The sequence below is a fragment of the Pelophylax lessonae genome, assembly GCF_965119305.1.
Source record: "Pelophylax lessonae genome assembly, chromosome: 2".
NCBI lineage: Eukaryota > Metazoa > Chordata > Amphibia > Anura > Ranidae > Pelophylax > Pelophylax lessonae.
This window is the reverse complement of record NC_138769.1, coordinates 684904917-684919221: the sequence shown is the minus strand read 5'-3', so window position 1 is coordinate 684919221 and position 14305 is coordinate 684904917. Positions and strand designations below refer to the sequence as shown.

The following is a 14305-nucleotide window of genomic DNA, read 5'->3' as shown; positions in this document are numbered from 1 at the left end:
GGTCATTAACCACTTAAGCCCCGGAAGATTTTACCCCCCTTCCTGACCATGGCCTATTTTGTGATTCGGCACTGCGTGACTTTAACGGACAATAGCGCGGTCGTGCGACGCTGTACCTAAATGAATTTGATGTCCTTTTTTCCCACAAACAGAGCTTTCTTTTGGGCGGTATTTGATCACCTGTGCGATTTTTTGATCATACGCTGTAAACAAAAAAAGAGTGTCAATTTTGCAAAAATAACAATATTTTTCACATTTTTTTATATGAAATTCCCCCAAAAAAATGTAAAAATCTAAATTTTTTAACATTTTAGGCCAATTTGTTTTATGCTACATATGTTTGGTAAAAAAAAATTGCAAAAAGCGTATTTTGATTGGTTTGCGCAAAAGTTATCGCGTTTACTAACTAAGGGAAAGATTTTTGTCGTTTTTGTTGTTTTTTTTTTTAACGAGTAATGGCGGCGATCTGCGATTTTTTTTTTGCGGGACTGCGACATTGCGGCAGACAGATCGGACCCTTGACTGACATTTTTGACACTTTTGGGGTTACCAGTGACATTACTACAGTAATCAGTGCTATAAATATGCACTGTTACTGTAAAAATGACACTGGCAGGGAAGGAGTTAACTTTATTTGAGAGGGAGGGGTTAAGTGTCTTCCTAGGGGCGTGATTCTTACTGTGATTGGATGTGGCTACTGGTGTAAGGACAGAGATCAACGGTCCTACATAGCAGAACCGTGTGATCTCCATTCTTACACAGGGGAGAATAACAGGCGGCTGTGTTTACATTAGCCGCCTGCCTTTCTCCCGCTGTAACGGACGATCGCGAGTGCCCGGCGGACATTGGGTCTGCCGGGCACACGCGCGGGGGGGTCCGTGAGCGAGCGGGATGGGGAGCGCACCTCCAGCGGCGCGTGCTCGTTTCCCAGAGCCTCACAGGCTAGCGACGTAGCCCTATTTCGTTTTGCCTGTGAGGGGCTGACTGCCGACGTAAATCGTCGTTAGGCAGTCGGCAAGTGGTTAAGGGGGAAAATCTTCTGGTCTTAAAGTGGTTAAATCAACTCGATTTAAATTATAATTTTTATAGAGCAACTGTCATCTCTGTCCCGCAGTGGCTCCTCCTCTGACCCGCTGTTGGCTCACCGACCGTCTCATTAACTTTAATGATTCAGCTGGTGATGCGGCAGTGATACAACGAGGTGAGGGACGTGGTGGCAGCAGGTGAGTGGATGCCTGCTAAAGATGATGGATCTGAAATGACAGGCGCTCTTTAAATGTAAGGGCTTATTCTTGCTGCTAGTTAGAATCTATAATATTTGCAAACAAAATGAAGGTTTCCTTTTTAGAATAATAAGCTGTCAGGTTAGTAAAACAGCGATATCAGAACCGGTTACCAATTTTTTAATCATCAGAAAATCCTGTACTTCTCTAACACCTGAGATGGAGTTGTTTCGCCCTCTGCTGTAAACTTTCTGCACTACAATAAATGAAACCTGCATTGTTATACATTGCCCATACCCTTTATTTAAAGGAACAATTTAGTGAGTGAGATGGAGTGCTTGCCACTTCCGACCGCCTTATAAAAAGTGCTGGTTGTCTCTGGAATACCAGTGCACATCAGGAGAATCAGAGTGAAGTCCTAACACTAACTTGTATCTATGTTCCAAGTCACTGATTCAGTTCTGTTTCAGCGCTTCAATGTTCAAAGTGCATTAATCAATAACCATTTATTAAACCTGAAGTTTTGGTAGCTCGTTCATCGATGACATATACTGTATATAGGTAGTTGTTTTATCCTCCAATAACTTTATATTTCTGTGCAGGCAGTCCTGAGATTTACACAGCTTTGTTCCGCAGAACAGCCCTGTCTGGCAAGGGAGGGACCCAATCTTTCTCTGCTGCGGGTTTACTTGTATAATCAATACAAAAGAAGAATATCTGTGCTCGGACAAATATAGATCAATAGATCAGCAGCCAACATCAAATTGTTGATTGCAAATTAAAATATAAATAAAAGTAATATGCAGCGCTTAAAGGGTAACTCCACTTTCGTAAGGAAAAAAAACAGCAAATAAAGAAAAAACAATATAGCGTATACAATTGTGACACAAATCATATTGTAATTAAATATTATTAAAAATGACCTTTCCTTTTCAATCTGCAGCTGTTGTAATTTTCTGAAAATGCAATACAATATGGCTCCCTGGAGGTGTTCTGTACACAGAATGTTTACTGACCACACCCCAGAAACATCATTTCCTGCTTGTGTGAGTGGCTCACCAATTTTCCCAGAAGTCTGCCTAAGATACAAGTCAGATTTCTGACATCCCCTGCAACAAAAATGTCATTTCTGGTAGGTTCAATAGGAACATGTCTAAAGGGATGCAGGCCCAGCAGCTTTCTTCATGAGAGCCGTGCAGCTGCCACAGCTGATAGATAATTATGAAACCACTTCCATTTGACCCACTCAGCACAGAGGCACAGAGGAACAAACAATGATTTCTTCAAAATAACAAAAGGTAGGGATCTGCAACAAAGTTTGTTAAAAGCCGTCCGTGTAATGTAAATAAATCACCCAGAGGGGAATGTTTTTTTTCTCAACAAAAGTGGAGTTACACTTTAATAATATAACAATAAGTTCATGCAAAATTCCATTTAAAATAGATTTCAGAAAATGGAAATCCCTGCACCAATGTCAATGTGATAGGTAGATGCACACGACACCAATGTGATGAGGTAAATCTCCTAGAGGATATAGACCCCCAAATCATAGATTGGTCAATAACACTTGTTGTCAAATAATAGACCTCCGCCCAATGGACTGCACCCAACATCAACTGGATGACTCCAAATCCACCATAAGAAGCGGTGCTTTTAATAGCTAACCATAGATATCTACAGTAACTTCAAGTGACCCGCACCTTAATCCAATGCATTATCTGATATGGATATTAGTTACCTCACAAAGGCATAAAGTGAAGAATACCATAGAGCACCAAGTTCCTAAAATCACAAGTCACTTATAATCAGTGCAAATGCACACTCATGACATTTAAACAGTCAAATTCCACGTCACAGAACAAAATTCCAAGATGGCCGTGGTGTCCCGCATGTTGGCATCATGCGTCAAGGTCCCACCTTACATGTTTCATCATCGATTGACGTCATCAGAGTCATTCCATCTCTGAGGTCAATCTATGATGAAAAGCATATAACGGGACCTTGACATGGGACCTTGACCTTGAAGTTACTGTAGATAACTATGGATATCTATTAAGAGCACTGCTTCATATGGTGGATTCAGAGTCATCCAGTTGATGTTGGGAGCAGTCCCTTGGGCAGCATTTACTTACATGTCTCCTCTCCACCTCCACCCTGTGAGTGAACAGTGAAAGGAGCAGAAGCTTACTGCTGGGCTCAGCTAACCAGCAGCATGCTCTCATCTCCTTTGACCATGTTCTTTGCAATTCAGCACACCTCATTGGCTGCTTGTACTGCTTCTCGCTCCCCCTCTCTAAGCTCTGTAGTACAAACTGAACAAGAACTGAAGGCCCCAATACCAAGTCAAATTCAGATATTTAGACTGTGTACATTAAAACAACTCATTTAATGATTACAGAGCTACAATAATTTGTGCCTTTATATCTGGCTAGAATTCAGCTTTATAGTGTCTGAAATATAAAAACATTTTATTTGTCCCTTGCAACAAATCAGATCATCATTTTTCCTTCACTGACATTTAAAAAAATGGGAGAGAAGCTTCTAAGATGGGTTACTTATAAATCAGTGAGAGGTCTACATGTAAAGAAGACAGGCTACGACCTTCAGTAATGTATTCTGGATGATACACTCTGGTCCTGATCAACCCATTCGCTTCCAGTTATGTGTTCTGCATGACCTCTAAATAAAGCCTGCCACCTGGGGACCCCTGCACCTGGAGAAAACGTTGTTGTTCAGTCGTTTAGTAGTTTTCGACTCTTCATGACCTCATGGACCATAGCGCGCCAGACGTTTCTGTTCTCCAATGTCTCTTGGAGCTTGCTTAACTTCATGTTCATTGGTTTGATGATGTTTTCTATCCATAGAAACATAGAAACATAGAATGTGTCGGCAGATAAGAACCATTTGGCCCATCTAGTCTGCCCAATATATCTGAATCCTATGAATAGTCCCTGGCCCTATCTTATATGAAGGATAGCCTTATGCCTATCCCATGCATGCTTAAACTCCTTCACTGTATTTGCAGCTACCACTTCTGCAGGAAGGTTATTCCATGCATCCACTACTCTCTCAGTAAAGTAATACTTCCTCATATTACTTTTAAACCTTTGCCCCTCTAATTTAAAACTGTGTCCTCTTGTGGTAGTTTTTCTTCTTTTAAATATGCTCTCCTCCTTTACCGAGTTGATTCTCTTTATGTATTTAAAAGTTTCTATCATATCCCCTCTGTCTCTTCTTTCTTCCAAGCTATACATGTTAAGGTCCTTTAACCTTTCCTGATAAGTTTTTTCCTGCAATCCATGTACTAGTTTAGTAGCTCTTCTCTGAACTCTCTCTAGAGTATCTATATCCTTCTGGAGATATGGCCTCCAGTACTGCGCACAATACTCCAAGTGAGGTCTCACCAATGTTCTGTACAGCGGCATAAGCACTTCTCTCTTTCTACTGCTTATACCTCTCCCTATACATCCAAGCATTCTGCTGGCATTTCGTGCTGCTCTATTACATTGTCTTCCCACCTTTAGGTCTTCTGAAATAATTACTCCTAAATCCCTTTCTCTCAGATACTGAGGTCAGGACTGTGTCAAATATTCTATATTCTGCCCTTGGGTTTTTACTCCCCAGGTGCATTATCTTGCACTTATCCACATTAAATTTCAGTTGCCAGAGTTCTGACCATTCTTCTAGTTTTCCTAAATCCTTTTCCATTTGGCGTTTCCCTCCAGGAACATCAACCCTGTTACATATCTTTGTGTCATCAGCAAAAAGACAAACCTTACCATCGAGGCCTTTTGCAATATCACTTATGAAGATATTAAACAAAATTGGTCCCAGTACAGATCCCTGAGGTACCCCACTGGTAACATGACCTTGTTCTGAATGTTCTCCATGGACTACAACCCTCTGTTGTCTGTCCCTCAGCCACTGCCTAATCCACTCAACAATATGGGAGTCCATGCTCAATGACTGCAGTTTATTGATAAGTCTTCTATGTGGGACAGTGTCAAAAGCCTTACTAAAATCTAGATATGCAATGTCTACTGCACCTCCACCGTCTATTATTTTAATCACCCAGTCAAAAAAATCTATAAGATTTGTTTGACATGATCTCCCTGAAGTAAACCCATGTTGTTTTTCATCTTGCAATCCATGGGATTTAAGATGTTCCACAATCCTATCCTTTAATAGGGTTTCCATTAATTTGCCTACTATTGATGTCAGACTCACTGGTCTGTAGTTGCTCGATTCCTCCTTACTACCTTTCTTGTGAATGGGCACGACATTTGCCAATTTCCAATCTTCCGGGACGACTCCTGTTACTAATGATTGGTTAAATTAATCTGTTAATGGTTTTGCCAGCTCACCACTAAGCTCTTTTAATAATTTTGGGTGTATCTCATCAGGACCCTGTGACTTATTTGTCTTCACCTTAGACAGCAATCTTAGAACGTCTTCCTCTGTAAAGACACATGCATCAAACGATTCATTAGTCATCCTTTCAAGTGGAGGTCCTTCTCCTTCTTTTTCTTCTGTAAAAACTGAACCATCCATCTTGTTTTCTGTCGTCCTCTTCCCCTTTTTCCCTCCATATTTCCCAGCATCAGTGTCTTTTCCAATAAGTCCTCTCTTCGCATTAGGTGGCCAAAGTATTCAGTTTCAGCTTCAGGATTTGTCTTTCCAGTGAATATTCGGTTGATTTCCTTCAGGATTGACTGGTTTGATCTTCTTGCCATTCAAGGGACTTTCGAGAGTCTTCTCCAACACCATAGTTCAAAAGCATCAATTCTGCGGCGTTCAGCCTTCCTACTGGAAACACCATAGCTTTGACTAAATGGCACTTTGTCTGTAAGGTGATGTCTCTGCTTTTTATAATGTTGTCTAGGTTTGCCATTGCTTTCATCCCAAGAAGCAAGCGTTTCCTAACGCCATGGCTACAGTCACCATCTGCTGTGATATTGGAGCACAAGAAGATAAAATCTGTCACTGTTTCCATTTCTTCTCCTTCTATTTGCCAAGGATTGATGGAACCGGTTGCCATGATCTTAGTTTTCTTAATGCTCAATTTCAGGCCAGCTTTTGTGCTCTCCCCTTTCACCTTCATTAAGAAACTTTTTAGTTCTTCTTCACTTTCTGCCATTAGTTCGGTATCATCTGCCTATCTCAGGTTGTTGATATTTCCCCCTGCAATCTTAATTCCAGCTTGTAATCCTGGCGATTTGCATGATGTACTCTGCAAATAAGTTAAATAAGTAGGATATACATCCTTGCCACACTCCTTTCTCAATTTTGAACCAGTCAATTGTTCCATGTCCTGTTCTAACTGTTGCTTCTTGACTTGTATACATGTTTTTCAGAAGACAGGTGTGGTGGTCTGGTATTCCCACTTCTTTCAGTATTTGCCACATCTTGTGATCCACACAATCAAAGGCTTTACTGTAGGGTGACCAGACGTCCCTGGTTCCCGGGGACAGTCCCCGGACTGAGGACACTGTCCCCGGACCAAGTCTGTCCCCGGTTTTGTCCCCGGCACTGATTTCCCTGTGTGGCTTTCAATGAAGCTGGTGACAGCCGCTTCTCCTCCTCTCCCTCCCTTGACTGTCAGCTGCTTCATTGAAAGCCACACAGGGAGATCAGTGCTTGTAACTTCCCCCACCACCGCACAGATCATCCCCGAATGCCCATCAAATGTCCCTAATCTCTAGGTCCCGTGCCCTCCTCTGGCTCCTCGGTCCTCCTCTGGCTCCTCCTCTGGCTCCTCCTCTGGCTCCCTGTGCCCTCCTCTGGCTCCCCAGGTCCTCTGTGCTCCTCAGGCTCCCCTCTGTGCTCCTTAGGCTCCCCTCTGTGCTCATCAGGCTCTCCTCTGTGCTCATCAGGCTCTCCTCTGTGCTCATCAGGCTCCCCTCTGTGCTCCTCTGGCTCCCCTCTGTGTGCTCCTCCTACGCCCCCCCCCCCCCCTGTCCTGGATCTGTCAGGATGGAGAGTGGAGGAAGGAGCTGGTAAATATGTAATTTACTGGCTCCTTCCTTTTCTGAATGAGCAGAGTCAGTGATCACTGACTGTTCATTTATAACTGAGCATCGTAAACAATGCTTCAGTTTAGGAATGAACAGGAGCCTATGTCTCCTGTTTATTCATCTTCAGTGCAGCTGAGACTGCAGACAAAGGGACTGGGGAATCTGTGTCCTCAATCCCTTCCTGTCTCGAAGGCCAGATGTTAGGGGTCTATTTAGACCACTGATATCTCACCAAAGCCCACCAACAGGGAGGATAAAAAAGAAAAAAAAAGAAGAAAGACATGTAATAAATAAATGTTTAAAAACTACATTGTAAAAATAATAAATAATAAAATAATATGCACTCCTCTCCCTTAACTGATCATTATATTAGTGTCAGTCAGTTAAGCAAGCCATATATGATTAGAAACTTGCCTGGTTTAGCAGGGACCAGCTAAGATTCAAACCATCTCTGGGTGCAGCCTGAACTCTGCACATGGGGCACCCCTGAACTCTGCACTCTGTACATAGTGCACCTCTGCGCTTCTTTGGTAAGAATAAAATATGCATTGAAAGGTTTGTTATCTTATCTTCTTAGAATTTGGAAGTCATATTCCAAAAAAATTCTAAAAAGTATATTTTATTTATCTCATGGAGGAAATAACGTATATATCATACAATCATTCCATAAACACATACCACATATACTGCATACACCATTTTTTTTAGAAATTATGCTTATAAAATAGTTAACCATTTGCCATTAAAAAAAATATGTTTCCGGATTTCATTTTAAAAATCTGGTCACCTTTCTTTACTGTACTCAATAAAGCAGAAGTAGACATTCTTCTGGAAACTCCCATGCTTTCTCCATGATCTAGCGAATGTTGGCAATTTGATCTCTAGTTCCTCTGCCTCATCAGAATCCAGCTTGTACTTGTGGTAGCTCTCCGTTCACATGCTGCTGAACCTGAAGAATGTTATAAATGTCATGGATAGTAAGGCTCCATTCATATATAGGCATTTCAGATCGGGGGCAGAATTGCGGCCAGGGGCGTAACTACAGGGGTTGCAGGGGTTGCAATCGCTACCGGGCCCCATGCTCCAGGGGGCCCGGTAGCAAACCAGTGGGTGAACTTCTAGGATCTCAAAGGTCACACTTGCGACCGGGCCCTGGCATTTCACCACTGTGGGGAGGCCCCAAGATTGCAGGAAGGGGGCCCACTGCAGAACTTGTGAAAGGATCCTGATGTGGGACCATAATAAAAGGCCATGCAATGAGATTAAAGAGCCCCAGGATTAGTGGGAAGAGCCCCGGGCTTGAAGGGAAGGGCCCCGGCCAGGGGTTTGGGGGGCCCTTCATGGTTTCTTGCATCGGGGCCCTGAAGGTTCTAGTTACGCCTCTGATTGCGGCGATTCTGCCCGCAATCCGAAACGCCTATATGTGAATGGAGCCTAAATTTAGATTTCAGCTTATGATTGATGTAAATATTAATGTGCATGTGTATACATGTATACAGTCACCAGTGGACATGTGTAGTAATCTGAATGTCAACTCTTGTAGAGAGTGTGAATAGTGCAGTATTACTTCCTAGAGATGTATTCATTATTTAGATGCATTCTCTCCCTCTCAGAAATGTCTCAGACTGTAATGTTGTCAGATTTTCTATATGTGATTGGTGCTGGTAACAGACACACAAAAACTATATAAATAACAAAGAAGATTAACCGCTTGCCGATCTCCCGCTGGAGAGGGAGGAAGGCAGGCGGCTGATGTAAACAAAGCCGCCTGTCATTCTCCCTGGTGTAACAGCAGAGACTATACGATCCTGCTATGTAGGATCGTATGTCTCTGTGGTTACATCAAAAGCCACGCCCCTTGACAGTTAGAAGCACGCCCCTAGGGACACACTTAACCCCTGGATCTCTAATAAAGTTAACCCCTTCCCTGCTAGTGTCATTTTTACAGTAACAGTGCATATTTATAGCACTGATTACTGCAGTAATGTCACTGGTACCCCCAAAAGTGTCAAAAATATTAGTCAGAGGTCCGATCTGTCCGCCTCAATGTCGCAGTCCCGCAAAAAAATCGCAGATCGCTGCCATTACTAGTTAAAAAAAAAAAAACAATAAAAATGACATAAATCTTTCCCATAGTTAGTAAACGCAATAACTTTTGCACAAACCAATCAAAATACACTTATTGCGATTTTTTTTTACCAAAAATATGTAGCAGAAAAAAAATTGGCCTAATTTTGATTTTTACATTTTTTTGGGGAATTTCATATAAAAAAATGTGAAAATTATTGTTACTTTTTCAAAATTGACACTCTTTTTTTGTTTATAGCGCAAAAAAAAATCGCACAGGTGATCAAATACCACCAAAAGAAACCCTGTTTGTGGGAAAATAAGGATGTCAATTTCATTTGGGTACAGCGTCGCACGACCACGCAATTGTCCGTTAAAATCACGCAGTGCCGAATCGCAAAATAGGCCCTGGTCTTTGAGCAGCCAAATCCTCCAGGGCTTAAGTGGTTAAAGTGTTTGTAAACCCTTACATATTCTCAGTGAAGTGAATGACCTCAGGTGATACACAATAATGAAACAAATCCTTCTACATAGGTTGTACCTGTTTTTCTGCAGTCTTCTTTTCTCTACATCAATTCAAAGTCCAGAATGTATACATATAGTACCCTTGTCTTAAACAGGGCTAATAGTAAATTTAGTGGTTCTAGGTGGTAACTAACCTGGCTGATTTGTAGTCTTTTTGATCATTTGGGTTTTCTCCTAAGCCTGGTTTAGCTGTGATTCCTCCCTTTTGTCAGTAGGTGGCACTGTTATTTTTGGCATTAGTATGATGAGCTATAGTGAATCTAGATTATGAATATGCATACTTTTCTCAGCCAATCAGTAGGAGGTTTTATGTTGCTGAGCATGCTGGGAGAAAGTACATATTCTGAGAAAGTCAGGCGATCGGGTCCTCCTGGGTGGGTGTGTGAGGAACAGCTGTTGCTGGGTGGGCCTGAAGCATAAGGTCTAGGTATGTGCCCAAGGCTCTGCAAGGGAGAGCCAGCTCACTACCTGGAAGGAAGGAAAGGATGGAGAGCTGAGATGAAGTACCAGAGGTGACTTTTGCATGGACCGGGGATCCATGGAGAGCTTGGGAAAGCGTCAAGGCGTAATCAGTCAGAATTTTTGCTCCTTCTTGTGAGCCATTTTTCAGTTGCTATAGGAGATAGCTGTTGCTACAAAAGTTGAGATTGCTGGTTCCAGCTTAAAGGCTCTTTTTCTGTACTGCTGTCACCTTTCTGCTCTTGTCTAAGGAGTCTACCGGTCTGCTAGTCTGTTGCTTTATTTGACCTAGGGTGTCCTGCGCCCTACCCCTCTCTCCCACGTTTTTCCTGATATGAGCAATACACTCACATTTGTTCAGCATAAAAGTGACTGGTGGCCATCTTTTCTACCTTGTACACCACCTACCATGCCTTGTAACCTGCACCCTGATGTGAAATGCCAGCCCTCTCAGTCTCTAGGGGTTGCCACCCCTCCTCTGAAGGTTAGGGGGGCGCTACATACAGCTTGTCTGAGCTCTATGAAATCAGAGAGCTGAAGTTACACTATGCAGAGCTCACTGACAGCTGATTGGAGGGACGGGCAGGGCAGGGCCATCACTACCTATAGGCAAGGTAGGTGCTGACATAGAGCCCACATCATTTAGGGGTGCCTAAAGAGGGGGGGCCCCAAAGCAAGGAGTTCCCCAAGAGGTGCTTATCCTGGCACCGGCAGCCGGCCCTGCTCAGGCCCTGCCCTACCCAGTTCAGCACACTGACAGACAACTCGGCACAGCCCCGGCCAGGTGCTGTTAACTTCACCTTTCCTGACCTGTCTCTGACAGTCCCTTGTGCCATGCCCACAGTCTCGGACAGTCCCTTGTTCCAATGCCCGCAGTCTCTGACAGTCCCTTGTGCCATGCCCACAGTCTCTGACCAATTCTGGTGTCATGCCCGCAGTCTCTCAACGTCTGTAGTGCCATGCCCGCCGTCTCTGGTGCCATGCCCGCAGTCTCTGACCATCTCTGGTACCATGCTTGCAGTCTCTGACCGTCCCTTGTGCCATGCCTGCAGTTCCTGACCGTCCCTTTTGCCATGCCCGCAGTCTCTGACCGTCCCTTGTGCCATGCCTGCAGTTTCCTACCATCCCTTTTGCCATTCCCGCAGTCTCTGACAGTCCCTTGTGCCATGCCTGCAGTCTCTGACCATTTCTTGTGCCATGCCCGCAGTCTCTGACTGTCCCCTGTGCCAAGTCTGCAGTCTCTGATCATCTCATGTGCCATGTCTGCAGTCTCTAAACATCTCTTGTGCCACGTATGCAGTCTCTGACCATCTCTTGTGCCACGTATGCAGTCTCTGACCATCTCTTGTGCCATGTATGCAGTCTTTGACCATCCCTTTTGCCATATCCGCAGTCTCTGACCATCTCTTGTGCCATGTCTGCAGTCTATGATAATCTCTTGTGCCATGTATGCAGTCTTTGATTGTCTCTTGTGCCATATCAGTAGTCTCTAAATGTCACCTGTGCCATGTCAGCAGTCTCTGTAGACTGTAATGTAAGGGGGAGCTCCATGGACTCTTGTGTAAGGAGGGGGCTGTGGACCAGAGCCTTCTTTTATCAGAGTTTTCCTTTACACCAGAGTCTGCAGCTTTGCTTCCTACATCCGAGTCCTTAGAGTTTTCCTTTACATCAGGGTCCACAATGTTCCCTTTTATGTCAGGGTCCATAGAGTTCCCACTTACACTGTAAAGGAAAACCCTGTGTTAGGTTATATTAACCTGACCTTCAGATAAATGAAAGAAATTTTTTTTTCACCTTTTGTTCTACCTTAAACACATTGCTAATCGCACTAGTTAAATGTGCGATTAACACAATAAATTCTGTAGCTTAAATATTGATACTTGCACTGTTTTGCAATGAAATCGGCCATTTTATCTACTTTTTTTGAAGTGTCTGTAAAAAATGTGGCTCTGTCAGTAAATTTCATGATTTTTGCCAGTTAAAAAATTTGTGGTGATTGTACATTTTGGACACCCTCTCAGTATATTTCACTTCAGGGGGATGGCAACACTGCACCCCAGTAAAGTGCCCCCTGCTATGTATCCTGAGCGCCGCTTGCCCATCTACCCATAGTCGGTGCCACCGGGTATAGGGGAGGGAGAAGAGCGGACACACATCCGCTCTCCTCCCCTTCTTGTTCCTTACCTGGAAGCAACATTAACATTTTCCTTGGCCATCAAGGCTGGAAAAAATTTTTGTGCAATGCGATATACACTGTATTACAGTCATGACTGAATGCATGCTAACATTGATAACGTAACATTAGCAGGCAAATAAAGTGTATGCCATATGGGGGTTTGTATTGTGGAGAAGAGGGGGTGGCAGGAAGACCGTTGGTGGGGGGGCACCAAAATGCACCTACGCCTAAGTAGATAAAATCCTTGCACTGGCCATGGCCGCGCCGGCGTGCCGCTGAGGCGTTAAGCAAACGCGCCAGTGCTTTTTGTCTCCTGGGTCTTCCGGCCGGGTCCGTCAGAGGTGCAGGTGCGGGCCTGGGGCCTGCAGACCACGGCTGGTGTGAGGAAGCAAGCAAAGGAGGTGGAGTCAGGCGGAGCCAGTGGGGGGCATAGCAAAATGAGGTTTCGCATAGGTTGTGAAAAATCCTTGCACCAGCCCTGGGGACGGGACACCAGTAGTAGTGGAGATTCAGATTCCTACAAATAGCCATTTCTGATTGGTTCTTTTTACAAAACACAAAAAGGATAGGATGAACAAGGGGAAGTCAAACGATCATTATACTAACAAAGTAATTGCATGTAAGACTGAAGGGTTAAGGTTCATGATGTTGATGACCGTTTCTTGTTCATTTTCTTCCTCTTCAGCTGTCAACGGTTACATGTATGGGAACCTGCCTGGCCTCATCATGTGTCAGAGGGACAATGTGTCATGGCATCTGCTTGGTCTGGGCACAGAGGTAGACATACATAGCATCTTTTTCCAGGGGAACATACTAAACTATGCCGGAACCAAGAGAGAGATCTTCACTGTTTTCCCACACTCCACGCTTACTGTGACTATGCAGGTCCATAATTCAGGTAATTCATGTCAAATATTTTTTTGTGCCTGATGACTTCAATTTATTAATAGACATGGGCCGAACACCCCCCCTGTTCGGTTCACAGCAGAACTCCGGAACAGGGGAAAGTTCTAACCTGAACGGCGAACCCCATTGAAGTGCCCATTTTGAAGGCTTATATGTAAGTAATTGGCCATAAAAGGGGTATGTGGGTCTGGGTACTGCCCTGGGGGACATCTAACAATACAACTTTTTTTTTTCAGGAGCATTGATTTTAATTATGCCTTATGTGCAACAATAAAAATTAGAAATTCCTTTAAATATAGTGTCTGGGGGGTCCCCTTAGTCTGCTTGTAAAGTGGCGCATCTGTAGCATATATAGAACATGCTGCAGCAATAATGACAATTCTAAAGAAAAAAAAAAACAAGTCAAATCCCATTTAACATGACTTGCAGTTACAATTGCTGGCACCCGGCTATTGAAAAAAACACCAATATTTAAAAAGACAACAGCGTGAGGTTTCCGTCAAAATTCATACCAGACCCTGCTCCAGACATTCAGCCTGGCAGGTCAGGAAAGGAGGGGGGGGAAAAGCGAGCACCCCCCCCCCCAAACCATACCAGGCCACATGCCGTCAACATGGGGGGTGGGTGCTTTGGGGCAGGGCACCCACCTCAAAGCACCTTGTCCCCATGTTGATGGGGTCAAGAGCATCATCCCCACAACTGTGGCCAGTGGTTGTGGGGGTCTGCGGGAAGGGAGCTTATTGGAATCTGGAAGCCCCAGATCCTGCCCCCCATGTGAGTATCGGGTACATAGTACCTCTACCCATTCACCAAAAAAGTGTACAAAAAGTAATAAAAACAAGAGACATGTTTTTTGCAAATCCTTTATTAAAAAATAAAAAAATAGTGTCCCTTGATGTAAATCCATCGTCATCCACGCCACCCGTTGACCCGAA

General features: G+C 43.8%; 1 protein-coding gene across 1 annotated transcript in view; it reads left to right on the top strand.

Moving 5' to 3' along the window:
- The window catches only part of HEPHL1 (hephaestin like 1), a gene marked incomplete at its 5' end in the record, with an annotated part of 187132 nt that overhangs the window by 138508 nt on the left and 34319 nt on the right, over positions 1–14305 (top strand). The window contains one exon of the mRNA XM_082246441.1: positions 13150–13362. Coding sequence (XP_082102567.1) covers positions 13150–13362 — 213 coding nt within the window. The remainder of the gene's footprint in view (positions 1–13149; positions 13363–14305) is intronic.